This window comes from Rattus rattus, chromosome 14, assembly GCF_011064425.1.
Source record: "Rattus rattus isolate New Zealand chromosome 14, Rrattus_CSIRO_v1, whole genome shotgun sequence".
NCBI lineage: Eukaryota > Metazoa > Chordata > Mammalia > Rodentia > Muridae > Rattus > Rattus rattus.
This window is the reverse complement of record NC_046167.1, coordinates 23,295,619-23,312,960: the sequence shown is the minus strand read 5'-3', so window position 1 is coordinate 23,312,960 and position 17,342 is coordinate 23,295,619. Positions and strand designations below refer to the sequence as shown.

The following is a 17,342-nucleotide window of genomic DNA, read 5'->3' as shown; positions in this document are numbered from 1 at the left end:
CAGAATGTGAATGTCTCCAGGGACCAGGGGCCAAGGCTTTTGTAGCCCCTCCACTGCTATCACTTCCCACAGGCCTTCTTGCTTGTGCTGTCAACCAGCACCTGTCCAAACACTTCTCATCGCCAAGGCACTCTTGATCCTTTTATTCTCCTCACCAACAAATGAGATTAGCATTTTCTAGAGTGGGAGGCAGGTAGATCTTTGTGTTGACAGTTTATCTCACTGACAGAAATATAGAGAGAGTAAGAACTTTGTCACGGGCTAGTGTCTAGGATAGAGGTCGGTAAGGGCACAGAATGACCATCTTTCTGAGCTAGAGAAGCTTTAATGCGTGTGAGCTATGAGTCGCCGCCCCACAGCCTGCTGGGAAGTGAAGCTAGAAATGGAGCATTTGTTGATTCTTTTTAAAGAGATTAAAAAAACAAAAAAACAAAAACCACACACTCCGACTTTTTTTTTTTTTTTTTTAATTAGAAGGTTTTTTTTGAAAATAAAATTATATCCTGAGCTGGTCTCAACACAATACTGGGCAAGGATGGCCTTGAACTCCATCCCATGCCTACTCTTTTCAAGAGCTGGGGTCACAGTGTGGCTACCATGTTTATGTAGTGCAGGGTATAACGCCCAGGGATCTGTACAGGCTGTGCACGCTACTCTAGCCAGTGGCTACCTCCCCAGCTCCACAGAAGTTAATCCTGTAGCACATTGGCCCAAATGGCCCTTGAAAGAGATTACAAACCTGTTCTCCTTTGTGTACCATTTACCTTTATATACCATTTACTTTAGTTAGTTTCTACTATCAGACACCTGGATATTTCTAATAGTAAGTTATTTGGAAATAAAAGATAGCTGAAAATGAAGATATGGAAAAACGAAAAAATACAAAAGTGCATCATGATTTTCCCAAACCCCTAATGAGGACCATTGCTGACTGTAAAGTTCAAGTTATAAGCCACACTTATAAGATTAAATAAATTAAAATTACATCATTGCTTCCCATTATGAAGATAACATTTCATTTGCTCAGCATTGTTACATTGTAATTATCAGATAACCACTAGGTTCTAGGTGCACAGAAGGTAGGGATTTCCTATTTCTTGGATCTTACAGGGTTTCATAGTAAACAATTCTTTCGAATAAGTAGCTATTTAGATGGAAAAAAATAACTAGGTGTGTGCCTAACGCACATAGGCAGTTAAGCCTTGGAGTTGAGATAACTCTATGTTCTTAAGTTCTCCTGGGAAAACATGAAGAAATGCCCACTCATCCCAGAGAGGACATCAGCCAGTGTTCAATGAACTGACTCCAACTTTAGCTTACTTAGTTAAAGAGTTTATCCGGAGTACTTAAAGGAATGCAGATGAGGAGTCCTTACAGGAGACGGGATGCCTTGGGTAGCATCACCAGAAAGCCACCTTGGCAAAGACTTAAGAATGTAACATTCCCAGCAACTCCTACACCACTTGCAGGCAGCTCTGATGAAGTCTCCCCTCTTCAGCATTCTTTATTGCTTACTGAAGCAGTGCTGTGGGGGCTCATTTGTCAGACATTTCAGGGCAAAGATCTACATGCTCCCTTCATTTCTTGTAAGCCATCTTAAAATATTTCATTTAGGGGAACGCGTATAAACATCTGAAAGACTCAGAAGTTAATAAATATGTACGCTGCATGCCATTCTATGCAAATTTTCAATGTTCTACACTAACTACAGAACTTTGCCTTCTTTTGCAGTAATTAATGCTAATGAGGAATCCCTTTCCTGCTTCCCCTCCCTCATTTTGTAAACATCACTGTGATCAAGAGCCTGACCCCAACCACATGCTCTGTTCACATAATGTGTCACCCCAAGCAGGAGGTGGGAGTATTTTATTGCACAATCACTGCATCCCTGGGAGAGGTGGATTTTTGTGCCTCAAGCTTCTGGTAGAAAGCAGGGCAACCATTTATGATAACCAATACATGGCAAAAGGAAAAAACTGATTTTGTTTCTAAATAAAATTAGATGTTATTCTTTTCTTGGAAAACATTAGCTAACTGGTTAAAAAAAATGACCTAAGTATTCCTTGAGACTAACTTCATTACTGCATATCTGAATAAAATAATGAGTTCTGTGACCTTTTCACAATGCACACAATACACTTTTATCACATACACCCCCTTTCACTTCCTCTTGACCTGCTCCTCTTCCTAACTCTGCCCTCCAATTATACCCCATTGTGTTTTATGCTCCCCTTTTTGTAGGGAAAAACCAAATCTAGATTCTACAGGAAAGGAAATACTTAATAATTGCCTTTAATTTGAAACTTGCTTGTTTAATTCAACATGGTAATCTAGTTTTATGCATTTCCCTGCAAATGATGTAATTTCACTTGTCTTTATGGCTAACGCACATTTCATTGTATACACACACACACACACACACACACACACACCCTTCACATTTAGCATATTTTAGAAAAGAAAAAAATTTGAAAAGTCGAATATTAAAATAAAAAAAGACAGGATATATTCAGTTCATTTAAGAAAGAAGACTCTCCAACACTAGAAAAAGATTAAATTTGGGCTTTGAAATTTACTTTTTTCCATTTTAAAAAAGTATACAGTCAATTTGAAAGGAAAGAAGATAAAAACAGGGAACACGTAGATAAAAATGTTTAACAAATGTTGGTAGCTACTTTTTGCTTTGATATCCTCTAAGTTAGTGTCTCTGTCTCTGTCTCTCTCTGTCTCTCTGTCTTTCTCTCTGTGGGGGGGGTGGGGGTGGGGGGAGAGCACATGCACACATTTACCCCTTTACAAAGTGACTGAGTCCAAGCACCTAAAATGGACAGCAGAGAAGCCAATCGCGCTTCCTGAGGTTTACCCAGTTGCAGACTGCAGTGGCTGCCCTCATGAGTCTCAATGGCAGGGACACTGTAGGTAGGGGCCTGGAAGCCATGTGCCTTCCTGCAACTGCAAGTCCAGCTTTTGCTGTGAGCTAGCTCAAGAAACTCCTTGTAACTCACCCAGGACTGGTAAAGGCTGGGCACAGACTTGAAGTGCTTATTTTTGTGTTATTTTTGGCAATCTTAATCTTGTCACTCCACGCTTCACAGGTTGAGTGCATCAAAAAAGAAGGAAATAGTGAAGGAAACTAATGAAGAAAAGAAAACCACCAATATTCCCCTGGCTATTGTCATTCAAAGCTTCCTTTGAAGGAAACTAATGAAGAAAAGAAAACCACCAATATTCCCCTGGCTATTGTCATTCAAAGCTTCCTTCAGAGAACTGCCTCCCTCTCAGCTATTTCACAGAAATGCAGTCTTGTTGCTATGTTGCTATGGCAACAGAAACTTTGAAGACCGATGAACATAGTAAAAATCTACCTCCAGAAATTACTGTCTGCAGATATGATTCTCAAGCCATGGGCGAATGATTCTCAACCTATGGGCTGTGACCCCTTTGGGTGTTGAAGGGCAGGGGTTGCATACTAGATACCCTGCATATCAGATATTTACACTATGATTCACAACAGTAGCAAAATTACACTTATGAAGTAGTCACAAAATAATTTTATGGTTGGCAGTCACCACAGCATGAGAAACCGTATTAAAGTGTCATAGCATTAAGAAGGCTGCAAAGTAGTGAAATAAGTAGTTTCTTTTTATCTAATTTTGAAGTGAGTCTGACAGTCCAGTTTTGGCCAAGAGCTACTCCTGTGTCAAAGTTAAAACATTCCAGGACACAGTAGGGGATGTGAATAATGACTAGAAAGGAAGTCTCCAAATAAAAGCAGAAAAGTCACATCTGTGTGATGACCAGAGATTTGTCTAATGTAAGTAAGCATCTGCCAAGGAAAATTCACTGAACAGGGCTACTGCACACTGGCATTGAGACTCAGTCTTCTGACACAGCACTCAATGGTTTCAATGAAACTCACCTGTAAGCAAATTGCCAGGTTCACTCTGCAGCCAAATGAAGTGCTAACAGCTCGTGGGTGGAGGCCCAAGTCCTTAAAGAGCTTTGAGAAGGACTGTGTAAGAGCGATTCGGGGACGCTCTTCTGCCACAACCACACAGGTTCTTACTCGGGACAAGTCCAGTCCTCGTGCCTGGAAATAAGAACAGGGACACTAGCTAAGCCTTCAACATGTGTAGCTGTGTGTAACCTATACAATCTTTCACTCAGAATCCCACAAGAATACTCTTCACTGTACCCAAAGTCTTTCTGTAAACCATTTGAGGAGTTTGGAGGAATAAACAACAACAACAACAACAACAACAACAACAACAAAAACCCAAAAGCCTAGCCAAGTCAATCAACCAGCTCAACAAACACAGGACAAAACCATAGACACCCAAACTGGTAAAGATACCATTGAAAACATGTTTGAAGCAAGAATGAATGAATGAATGAACATGAATGTAGCAAGAATGGCAAGGAAAAGGCAGGCAAGCACACTCACTGGGGAAGACAAGCACCAGTGTGCATTTTTGGAGGGTATGAACTGACAAGATGTACACATGATGGGGCTACAAAGATGGCTCAGTGCTTAAGTGTGTGCTATTCTTCCTGGGGACTCAGGTTCAGTTCCATCATCCACAGCTCATGGCTCACAGCTGCCATTAATCCCAGCTCTAAGGGACCAAGACTCTTTCCTGGTCTCCGTAGGTACCAGCAAACATGGTTTGTTCAAGCATGCATATGTGCACACATACCTTTAAAAATGCACATATGGGAAATATGTTTAAAAAGAAAGGCAGAACTAAAGTGCTAAGACAACTTTCTAGTGACAAGTCTCTATTTATACCCGAAGAGACTTAAAAAGCCACTGACCAACTTTCATTATCAAGTGCATCTCCATGATTATTTCTAAGGTTCTCTCTAACAAATACAGACACAGACGAGGAGGAATTCTGTGAAATAAACAACAATACTGAATGGTTGAAGCTGTCACACTCGGGCTGGGCTGAGAGGGATGAGATCAGGCACAGAAGGGCCTCAAGTGAAGGTGACAGTATTCAAGGAGGAATGCTGGCTTGAATTAAAGCAGAGCTGTTGACACGGGGACTACCCAAACTAGACCCCGCAAGCTGTGCAAACAGCAGAGATAACATAAGAATCCCTGACTGTGCCTTACCACTGGGCTACATTCTCAGACTTCAGGATAACTCTGACACTAAAATCTGATGTTTAACCATAACTGCATACACAACATTACATAGGAACAATTAAACTCTGGAGGATACTAATAACTTCATCTGTGACTATCAAGAGGCTGTGCTATAATAGCAACTCCAATTAGCAATACAGATTTATCTCTATAATTCTTTAAGTATAGGAATGAGATTAGAAAGGTTGCTTAATCCTCTGAATTTTTCTCATCTTTACAAGGGACAGTAGCGTGTCCTGATTCACAGAGCTGTGGCAAGTGTCAACTGAAATGTAAAGGTTATCACCCAATTGTGATAACTCTGATTATTATGTACACGCCAACACAAAAGGCAAATGAAAAAGCACCTGACAATTTTGTAAAACAATATAGATGGACTCTTCCTTCTATAAATATGTAATTTCAAAAATGCATTTATATAGCTTAACATTATTTTGTTTTATTGCACTGGGAAAAATAGGAAAAGGTTCAAAGGAAACAAATATGCTAGGCCTTATTTCACTCTGTGTGCACACACAGAGACATAAACAACCTGCACAGCTAGAGGCAGACACACACTGTGCATACAAGCAGAGAATGGCAGGACAGAACACTAACAAGGCGGGTCATAGCATTATCTTCCCTCTTGCCATTAATGATTCTTTAACTTGCTATGGAGACATGTCTATCAAACTCCCCCAGCTTAAGTGGAGGGAAACACTGTTCTCACTAAATATAAATAAAAAAGAAAGCAGTAAAAACCCAAACACTGTTCACTTAGGTACAAAAGGAATTTTGTTACAGTGCAGACCTTCAAATAAGGACTTTCTAGCAAAGGAAAGATAACACAAACATTTTCTACTTGAACACCAAGACAGGCTAGGAAAGAGACAGTTTGCATCTTTTGAACAATACTGGAGGAATTGAGGACAAAGTACTTAACAATTCTTACTAGTATCTGACAGTGGAAAAGTATTCATGAGGAAAACCTAAAACCTTATTTTTCCCTACATCAATCTGCAAGCAGATCACAGGTCAGCTCTTTGGAAGGACTATGATGCCTCACCAAGTGTGTGAGTGTCCTTTCTCAAGGCCAGAATAGCCTGGAGTGCTGGTGACCTTGGAGGCCCCAGGAAGGGATGCTTACCTTGAGGGACTCAGTTTGTGAGCCCAGCCCTTTGGTGCAAAGCTCCATCACTGAATAGGAACAGAAGGTATCCCGGACTTTGTACTGACTCACAGCAAGAAGCCACAAGGCAGGATTGGTCTCCAGCTCAGAAGGTGGGATCAGAATGGACTGGTGCCCTGAGTATACACTGCAGAGACAAGACAGGTCATGAGGGCTGGAACCCAGGGCAGATGGGAAAGAGACAGTAATATTCAACCTGAGAAACAGGAACACTTCAAGTAAGAAACACTCATGTGTAAGATAAGTAGAAAATCCAGATACAAAAAGATTAAGAAAATCATAAAAGAAAAAAAATTAGGAGAGCCAAAAGAACTCACTTGACCTTGTGAGTGTGTCAATCTGTAGTGTATTACGTTCAGAGTTACTCCTATTTCTTACCTTTATACTTGAGAGTATACTTAGAAAAATGAGGTTGCAAATTTTAATTCATAAGCATTTGTTCCATCAGTCATTCTGAAAACTGTATTTATTCACTTTAAGCCCAGTGTCAGTCTTCCCTCTCCTCCCAGTCCCCTCACAATCCTCCCGCAATTCCTCCTTCCCCTTTTCTCCCCACACATCCCACTGAGAAGAGCACAGACTGCCATTTTTAATGCTTGCTTATCATTGTGAACTAACAGTACTTGACCCTACTTATTATAGTACAAGATCTTAGATATACATTCTGAGATTTAAAGAGTTATTCTACTTATACAAAGATTCATAGATGAAACCCACAACACTGTTATGTTGTATCAAGAGCCATATCTCTGTCTGTGTGCCTGTGATCTTCTTAGCACAAGCCATTTCTTTGTGATGTCATCAATCTCGTTTAAGAAGTTGAAAACAAAAATCAAGAGAGCCCAGCTGGCTCAAGAAATTTAAGAAAACTAAATGAGGGACTGGAGAGATGGTTTAGTGGTTAAGAGCACTGGCTGCTGTTCCAAAGGTCCTGAGTTCAATTCCCAGCAACCACATGGTGGCTCACAACCATCTGTAATGTGATCTGATGCCCTCTTCCCGCATGCAGGAGTACATGCAGATAGAGCACTCATTCATAAAATAAATAAAACTTAAAAAAAAAGGAAAAAATCGACAAGCCCACAAACTTATTTGAAACATGATCCTTCATGTAGAGAACCACGTAGAGGGAATATGGCAAAAGAAAATTGGCAGCATATTTTCATCTCTCTATTTAAACATTTCAAAGTTTCAGTTATTTTTGTGAAGTGGAAATATAGCAAACCCTAACCTTTGCCATAGCCTTTTCTTTTTTTCTTTAAATTTTATTTTATTAGATATATTTCTTTATTTACATTTCAAATGTTATTCCCTTTCCCTGTTTCCTGTCCATAAGACCCCCCTCCTTCTTCCTCTCCCCCATATGGGTGTTTTCACCCCCATCAACCCCTCTTACTGCCCCTCCTGATATTCCCCTGCACTGGGGGGTCCAACCTTGGCAGGACCAAGGGCATCCCCTTCCACTGGTGCCCCCAACAAGGCTATTCTCTGCTACATATGCAGTTGGAGCCCTGGGTCAGTCCATGTATAGTCCTTTGGTAGTGGTTTAGTCCCTGGAAGATCTGGTTGGTTGGCATTGCTGCTCTTATGGGGTTGCAAGACCCTTCAGCTCTTTCAATCCTTCCTCTAATTCCCCCAAAGGGGGTCTCTGTTCTCAGTTCAGTGGTTTGTTGCTAGCATTGACCTTTGTATTGGACATGCTCTGGCTGTGTCTCTCAAGAGAGGTCTATAGCTGGTTCCTTTCAGCATACACTTTTTAGCTTCATCAATCCTATCTAGTTTTGGTGGCTGTATATATGTGGGTCAGGCTCTGAATGGCCGTTCTTTCAGTCTCTGCTCTAAGCTTTGCCTCCAAATCCCCTCCTATGGATATTTTTTTTCTCCTTTTTTAAGAAGGAATGGGAGCATCCACATTTTGGTCATCCTTCTTCTTAAGCTTCATGTGGTCTGTGGATTGCATCTTGGGTAATTCAAGCATTTGGGCTATATCCACTTATCAATGAGTGCATACCATGTGTGTTTTTCTGTGATTGGGTTACCTCACTCAGGATGAAATCTTCTAGTTCATTCCATTTGCCTATGAATTTCATGAAGTCATTGTTGTTGATAGCTGAGTAATACTCCATTGTGTAGATGTACCACATTTTTTGAATCCATTCCTCTGTTGAAGGGCATTTGGGTTCTTTCTAGCTTCTGGCTATCATAAATAAGGCTGCTATGAACATAGTGGAGCATGTGTCTATGTTGTATGTTAGAGCATCTTTTGGGTATATGCCCAGGAGAGGTATAGCTGGGTCCTCAGGTAGTGGAATGTCCAATTTTCTGAGGAACCTCCAGAGTGGTTGTACCAGCTTGCGATCCCACCAACAATGGAGCAGTGTTTCTCTTTCTCCACATCCTCGACAGCATCTGCTGTCACCTGAGTTTTTTATCTTAGCCATTCTGACTGGTGTGAGGTGGAATCTCAGGGTTGTTTTGATTTTCATTTTCCCTGATGACTAAGGATGTTGAACATTTCTTTAGGTGCTTTTCAGCCATTCGATATTCCTCAGCTGAGAATGTTTTGTTTAGCTCTGTATCCCATTTTTTTAATAGGATTATTTAGCTCTCTGGAGTCTAACTTCTTGAGTTCTTTGTATATTTTGGATATAAGTCCTCTATCAGTTGAAGGATTAGTAAAGATCTTTTTCCAATCTGTTGGTTGCCGTTTTGTCCTAATGACAATGTCCTTTGTCTTACAGAAGCTTTGTAGGTCCCATTTGTCAATTCTTGATCTTAGAGCATAAGCCATTGGTGTTTTGTTCAGGAAATTTTCTCCAGTGCCCATGTGTTCGAGAGTCTTCCCCACTTTTTTTTTCTATTAGTTTGAGTGTATCTGGTTTGATGTGGAGGTCCTTGATCCACTTGGACTTAAGCTTTGTACAGGGTGATAAGAATGGATCGATTTGCATTCTTCTACATGCTGACCTCTAATTGAACCAGCACCATTTGTTGAAAATGCTATTTTTCTTCCATTGGAAGGTTTTAGCTCCTTTGTCAAAGATCAAGTGACCATAGGATAGGTGTGTGGGTTCATTTCTGGGTCTTCAATTCTGTTCCACTGATTTATCTGCATGTCTCTGTATCAATACCATACAGTTTTTATGACTATTACTCTGTAATACTGCTTGAGGTCAGGGATGGTGATTCCCCCAGAAGTTCGTTTATTGTTGAGTATAGTTTTCACTATCCTGGGTTTTTTGTTATTCCAAATGAATTTGCAAATTGCTCTTTCTAACTCTATGAAGAATTGAGTAGGAATTTTGATGGGGGTTGCATTGAATCTGTAGATCACTTTTGGCAAAATGGCCATTTTTTACTATATTAATCCTGCCAATCCATTTGCATGGGAGATCTTCTTCTGAGATCTTCTTCAACTTTGTTTTTCAGAGACTTGAAGTTCTTGTCATACAGATCTTTCACTTGCTTGGTTAAAATCACACCAAGATATTTCATATTATTTGGGACTACTGTGAAGGGTGTCATTTCTCTAATTTCTTTCTCAGACTTTATCCTTTGAGTAGAGGAATCAATGCAGTTAGTAATTTGAGAATGAGAAGATTGGGTACATTCAAAGAAAGAAAAATTATACTTTAAATTATTATTATGTTTTAATCTTCTGTGTGATTTGATTTGCTCAAATGTTTGTATAATGTTTATAGTCAATATGCCATATTCAGCAAAAGCCCATGTAAATAATTTTAATATTTCACAGTAGGACATACTTTTACTAATTTGCCATTGGGGAAATGTTTATGAAGGATCTTTGTTTTATTAAGACAAGCTTTTACTTTATAGTTTAGGCTGGTCTTGAACTTGTGGCAGCCATCCTGTTAGAGCCTAAATAATACTAGGTTACAGGTGTGAGTCATCACAAGCATCTGTACAGTATTACACAAGCAAATCTATAAAAGCATAAGAGATTTATATACTATTCAAACAACTACCTGTTACAAGTTCTTTCTTATTCAATGGAATGTGAGCTTAGTTCAGTCCTTGAAAATAAACTTATACTCAGATGTACTTTTATTCAGAACCTAAGCTTTTATACTGTTCCCCACGGGCTTCCAAAGCTAACTTAAGATGGGCCTTCCAACAAATCACTTTCTTTCAAAGCATGTCCATAGTAATCCCCAATTACCCGTTAAGAAACACACTTCAGATCTGACAGCAAAGCACTTGTCTTCTTAGCTCTAGAAATTAATTTATGGGCTTAACCTATGTCTCATCCTCTCCTCATCAGATCCATGTACATTAAAAATCTAGTTATGTTTAATTAAATGTATGTGAGCACAGGTGCACATGAGTGTTGCAAAGTCCAAGGTGGCCAGAGGCATTGCATCCTTGTGGAATTGGAGTTACAGGCAGTTGTGAGCTTCCGGTATAGATGCTGAAAAACAAAACTGGGTCCTCTACAAGGGCAGTACATGCTCTTAACTACTAAGCCATTGTTCCAACCCTATGAACACGTTTTGGAGACTGGGTATTATTTCCGGAGCATACCACGGCTGAAGTAGACATTGAACTGCTCTCCCTCCATGCTTGAGAGGCTGAATGATGGCCACATTCCAGCGTTTTTCCTAGAAATGTATGTAGCTTTTCTCATGATGCTCTGAAGACAGAGTGTGGCATTCCCACCTGCACTGACTTTACTGAAACTGTAGATTTCATTTGTTATCAGAAGGCCTCATTTTCCAGGTGGGCTTGCTGGTACTTCAGTATGAACTTGCAGATTCTAACTAGGTATGACTTAATTTGAGCCTTACTTATTAGCTAGTGCATTGTCTCCAATTAGAAGCCTCAAAGTAGCACTGAGCAGCAATCAGAATAAATGGAAAATTTATCTCAGTTGTATAGATATTTAAAAAACCACAAGGCCAAACCCAGGATTGTACACCAGCAAGAGCCTAAGCTTTAACAAGCCTACGCATTATATATCCCATAAATCATAATTACATATCAGAAAATGCTATGTGTCTTTCTATCCTGAGAAGCAAAGGAACACAGTGTTTCTGTTAATATCAAATGCTATTCAGCATATTCATGATTCAAGGTTCACAATGCTACATTAATTAGACGTTCTTAGAGGCTTTTTATTGAAACTGAGATTTAAACAGGTACTCATTTACACTAAGGACTTTTCAGTACCACTAAACAAGCTTAATAATTTGAGCCCAATATCTTAGAGAATAAAAACTGAGCTATGTAACCTTATAATGCTTTTCCTTTTAATTCTGACAATCTACTATATCCATATTCCCCAATTTTAATTTTTGAATTGCTAATATAAGGAAATCCAAATTAAAGACCATTAAATACAAATAATTTACAACTTGATTTCTCAACAATTTACACCAGGATTAATGAACTGTTTGATCTAAGCCTTAGCATACAAAAACATTGGGCTCAGAATGTGAATTCAGGGCCATCAATTTAAAGCACATTAATGAAGATTACACATAGAGTCACTGATCTATTTAGCATTCAATGGAAATAAAAAGGAAAAAACCATCCAAATAGCTAACATATTGTATATGTATATATAATATTATACACACAGACACACACACACACACACACACACACACACACACACACACAAGATACACACACTGAGGGACTGACAGAATTCAGGTAATATTACACAAAAACATATACATAGTACAGAAGGCTTGTATCACAGAATAAAATATTAACTGTGAGTTGTACAATTGTCACGACAGTGTTGTTGTGGAATATTGACAACCATTGCCCTATAGTGATTCCTCTGTCCTGACTCATGAATTTTGAATTTTCCCTTATCAAACCATCTATCAAAATCTGATTCATCAATTTTTACACATACTGATTTGGGAACACTGACTGACTGTACTTACTCACATGGTTAAAACTACTTGAGGAACAGGTTACCTATATGAGATAAAGTATTTTTTAAGATTTTCTGGAACTTGGTCTATTCTAGATTAGAGCTAAGCTTCAAATAATGAAAAAGACATTCTTTTGTTATTAATGTGCATATTAGCAATTAAGTGACTTTATATTATTAACCTGAGAACCCACATACTAAACAAATGACAACTGCACCAAGTTTGGCTCTCAACAACACAGCCATGTACTATCTCAGGGTACTCCTAGACGAAGCCTCCTTAGTCAGCAGGTCTACTGTGAAAAAGCATGTGGGTACTCTATAAGGTATTCCAAAGGCAAGCTTTCTTCTCGAGAAAGCTGCGGCCAGGTGTGGTGGCACAGCCTGGAATCTCAGCACTGAGGAGGCAAAGATCTTCTAAACTTTGAGGACTGTCTTGAAAATGAACAAACCTCTCCCAACCAAGAAGCTATCTACAATTGATAGCTGCTGGCATTGTTTTTATCAATGGAGTCTCACTGAGTGTACTGACCATATTTCAGGGTAGGCCTTCTGCCCAGGAGTAGTTAACTAACACAAAGCAAACTCACGGTACTTTTGTGGATGTTTTGTCTCATTTTGTTCTGTTTGGTCATATTTTTGGTTGCTAGAAAATCCATTTCTACAAAACAAAAGCTGCTAAGGCTTTGCAATTAATTAAACTCAATCAAGAGACTTAGTTTTTTTCAAGTGATATTGTATTGAACATTCCAATCCACAAATATAAGCATGTGATCTACTTTTCTGAGTAGGTGTTTAACTGAGCACTTTGCAATATGCTGGCCAAGTCTTCTCCTAGTGAGCTTCATTTCTAGCATCTGTCTTTCACATTCTTTGAAACAATATGCATAACCTTAGAAAATATTTTAAAACAATTCCATTTTTATCAATGACTCTCAATAAAATCTGTAAGTCTACAACTGAGACTCCACATGAATTATTTTAAGCAAGCTCTTTGTGATCTGTTTGTATAGGTCTTTGAAAATAAAGTTTACAGTCTTTCATTTGTTTACATTTATGTAAGTGCCCTTACTGTTTCAAATCCGAGATGGTGAAGCAGAACCCTGTGCCTTTTTGTATTGGCACGTGTTCGGAGGCCAGAGGGCAATCTCAGCTATCTCTCTGCACCTCCTCTCCCCAAGCCCAAGTCCACCACTGAGTAAAGTCAGGGAAAAGGCAAGAGGAGTTGACAATTTTCATAATCCCCAGAAGGCATGACTCCCAGGGGTAAGGGCTTCAGACTCAAATCTGACACTCTTCTGATATTAAAAAAAAAAAAAAAGAAAGAAAGAGAGAAAAAAGAAAAAGAAAAAAAATTAGTCTGTAGCCCCTTAGCAGATGCAGTCTACCCGTGGGATGCTTCTTCACAATCTCATGTAACTGCTGTAGAAAGTGAAAGGGCCACAGTTACTACACTCTGGTCCTGAGTTAGTGCCTCAGGGAGAGAGAGGCACAGGATCAGGGTTTCTACACTCAGCTCCACAGCTAAAGTTCCAGAAGGGACGATACATGGTTCATTTTATTGAAAAACAAGAACAATCATTCTAGGGATGTTAAGGAAGAACCTCACCTGCAGAGACACCAGAGGACAAACCCAAGTCCACAGTAAGGGTCCAGACAGATGGCCACTTCTCTAGAAGGGTAAAGTTCACACTGCAGCTTAATAGAACGGCAAAAGGCACTGGTGGCTGCATGAGACATCTGAAAGGCAGAAAGGAAGTAAAGACAAGTGACTCGACAGCGAGCATCCAGAGACATCTATAAGACAACTTGTCAGTGTTGAATATATGCTAATTCTCATTAAATGCCTCAAAGATACTTTTAGGGTCAGAGAAACTGTAGGGAGTTTGGGTCACATTGTTCTAGAAAGGTGGATGCTGATATTCTCACTAGTCTTCCCCTTTTCTGTTCCACACACTGGAACAGAGTGTGGGCTGGGTGGGCAAGGGGTAGTTAGTAGACATGGTCTCACATGTGCAACCCATAGTGGCCTGGAACTTACTACAAAGCCTAAGCTGGCTTCTAATTCATAGCAATCCTTCTGTCCCAACCTTCTGAGCTGTGTGAATTACAAATGTGATTCACTACACTATGAAGTCTTCCATTCAGAACAGATAAACCACACTTTAAATCTCACGGTACTCCCTCATAATTCAGACAGTGGATAACAATGCTTTGGATCTGAAGAGCAGATTATACAAATAGGGATTCTTGTGTTCACATAAGTGCCTACAGGTAGGTAAGGAAGGAATGAAGGGTCATGTCCAGCTCTGCAGTAGAGTCTTGGCTTTATTCTCATTCTGTGAGGTTCAGGAACCTGTAGAGCAGCTGTCTTAGATACACAAGGGCCTGTGCTTCACAAGAATGGACTTCTGTGCTTCACAAACATGGACTCCTGTGCTCATGTTTGGGTAATAGTGGCTCAGGAGTGGAAGAGTGTGCTGAAAACCACGTGAGTGAGTTCTGAAGCAAAGCCCTGACTTTCCTGCTGACCCTCCAGTCCTTCCTAGATATGACCATCCCACAATGAAATGGCAGTCAAACCCTGTCTCTATTTAGCATGGAAAACAGTGAAGCTCCGATCCTGTACAGTAAGAAAGTTGACAGATTCTGAAACACTACAGATTACATCTAACAAGATCATTGTTTTGTGAGAACTTGATAAGCATATCAATTTCTGAGTGGTCAGGGAAGCAAGGAAAACTGTATCAGATATGATTAAAATGTCACAAGTTAAATGTGTCACAAGTTAAGCATGCCACTACAGTGCTAATCTATAAAGAGAACCAGTAAAGAACACAAGCAAGGAAATCCAACCCATGAATTAAACACTTCAGTGGGAGAGATAAAAGAAAGAAGGGTGGGGAGTCCTTTCATTGTCAAGTGTCAGGTCACTGCTATAAGTTCTGCCCAGGAATAGGCTATGTAATGGATAGTCTTCACTGAATTCACCCCAGTATTGGAAAGAGTTACTCTAGAATTCAAAACACATACAGATGTGCATGCATTGTACACACACACACACACACACACACACACACACACACACACACACACACTTACTTTCAATCCACAGTACCTGCTTATTGGGGAAGCAGAACTATAACATGTTCCTCTAAGGTCCCATTACTCTTTGGATCACAGTTAATTCTCCTACCATGCACTCCAGGTAAGCGATCAAAGTATCCTTTACTGCCCTGGCACACTGGAAAGGACATCATGCACAATCATGCTGTTAACTGTTCATGTAAATGCTGACATGTTGGGGGCCTGTCCTGTCACTCTATCCTCTATCAGGCACTGTATTCAGTGCTAGGGATTGAAAAAAAAAAGAAGGAGGAGAAGAAGGAGAAAAAGGAGAAGAAAAAGGAAAAGAAGGAAGGAAAGAAGAGGAGGAAGGAAGAAGAGAGGAGGGGGAAAAGAGGAGGAACAGAGGAAGAGAAGGTTGAAGAATGGAGGAGAGAGAGGAAGGAGGAAAAAGAAGGAAGAAGGAAGAGAAAAGAAAGAAGGAAGAGGAAAGAAGGAAGAGAAAAGAAAGAAGGAAGATGAAAGGGAGGAGGGGAGGAGAGGATGGGAAGGAAGGAGAAGGGAGAAGAAGAAGGAAGAAAGGAGAGGGAAGATGATGAGGTGAGGAAGGAGAGGAGAGGGGGCGGAGAGGAGGGGAAGAAGAGGAGGATGGAGGAGGAAATGGAAGGAAGAGGAATGGAAGAGAAGGGGGAGGAGAGGAAGGGGAGGAGAGGAGGATGGAGGAGGAAATGGAAGGAAGATGAAAGGAAGGAAGAAGTAGGGGTGGAGAGGAAGGGGAGGAGAGGAGGGAAAAGGAAGAGGAAGAAAGAAGGAAGGAAGAAGGAAGAGGAGGAGATGAGGAATAGAGGGAGGAAGGGGAGGAGAAGATGAGGAGGAAGGAGGAGGGAGAAGAAAGAAGAGGAGAGAAAGGATAGGAAGGAGAGGAGGGGAAGGAGAAGAGGGGGAAGAGAGGAGGGGAAGAAGAGGAGGGGGAGGAAAGGAAGGGGAGGAAAGGAGAGAGAGAGGAGAGGAAGGGGAGGAGAGGAGGGGGAGGAGAAGAAGGGTAGGAGGGATAGGGGAGAGGAGGAGAGGAGGTTCGTGGAAAAAGGAAGAGGAAGAAAGAAGGAAGAAAGGAAGGAGGAGAAGGAGGAGGAGGAGGAGGAGGAAGAAGAGGAGGAGGAGGATCCAGGTATAGTACACTGCTATTCAGCTCTTGAGAACCCAAAGGCAGTGGATGACTGCAAGTTTGAGGGCAGCCTGAGTCACACAGTGAATTCTACACCAGCCTCAGGTACAGAGAGAATCTCTCTATATTAAAAATAACAGGTATAGGCCTGCTCTCAAGAGTTCACCATGTGTAAATTTGAGACATGGCAGGAAACTATGAGGTCAAACATGATTAATATAAAAAAAGCAGAGAGATGGTGCTTATATCTCCTTGGCTACCAGTTATGGAGTCTGCTAGGCTTTGAGAGTAGTTTTAACACAGTGACAAGAGGACAAAAAGGAAAAGAAAAAAACAGACCTAAAAAAAAAAAAAAAAAAAAAACAAACAAAAAAACCCCCCAAAACCCAAACCAAAAGCCCTCCATCTCTAAGCACACTTCAAGGCTGGGTCCTGCCCATATCACCAACCCCCAAACCTGAACTGGGAGTATGAATAAAGTATGAATTCCTGATTTTTATTAGCTAACCTCAGACTTGGATAAAAAATATTTTTTTCCAGAGGCCAAGCAATGAAGGACTCTGAGAGGCCCTAAAAGTAGATCTCCAAATATTGTGCATCAGACATGAGAGCCTCAAGCCAATGCACCACGTATCTTGGTTGTGCCGTGCTATGCTACCTGGTGTGGCCTATTCAGCCTTGCCTTTCGGTGCTGTTTTGCTTTGACTGATGTTAAGTAAGTGCCCTTTCTCTGGGCATAGAACCATTCCATAGTACAGGAACTATTTGAAGGTCAAAGCAACACAGTTAAGTGGGTGAAATGTAAGACATAGCTACAGTACAACATACCCTTATATGCGTTATATGAACCTTGATGTTCCACATCACCAACTACAGAGAAGAGACC

General features: G+C 40.4%; 1 protein-coding gene across 2 annotated transcripts in view; it reads right to left on the bottom strand.

Annotated features, from left to right (window-relative positions):
• Positions 1–17,342, bottom strand: part of Dip2c (disco interacting protein 2 homolog C) — a 150,948-nt gene that overhangs the window by 25,773 nt on the left and 107,833 nt on the right. For both annotated transcript variants that reach the window (XM_032884503.1, XM_032884504.1), the window contains exons 27-29: positions 13,835–13,965; positions 6,279–6,447; positions 3,920–4,090 (exon numbers count right to left, since the gene is read on the bottom strand). In XM_032884503.1, the coding sequence (XP_032740394.1) occupies positions 3,920–4,090; positions 6,279–6,447; positions 13,835–13,965 (471 nt within the window). The remainder of the gene's footprint in view (positions 1–3,919; positions 4,091–6,278; positions 6,448–13,834; positions 13,966–17,342) is intronic.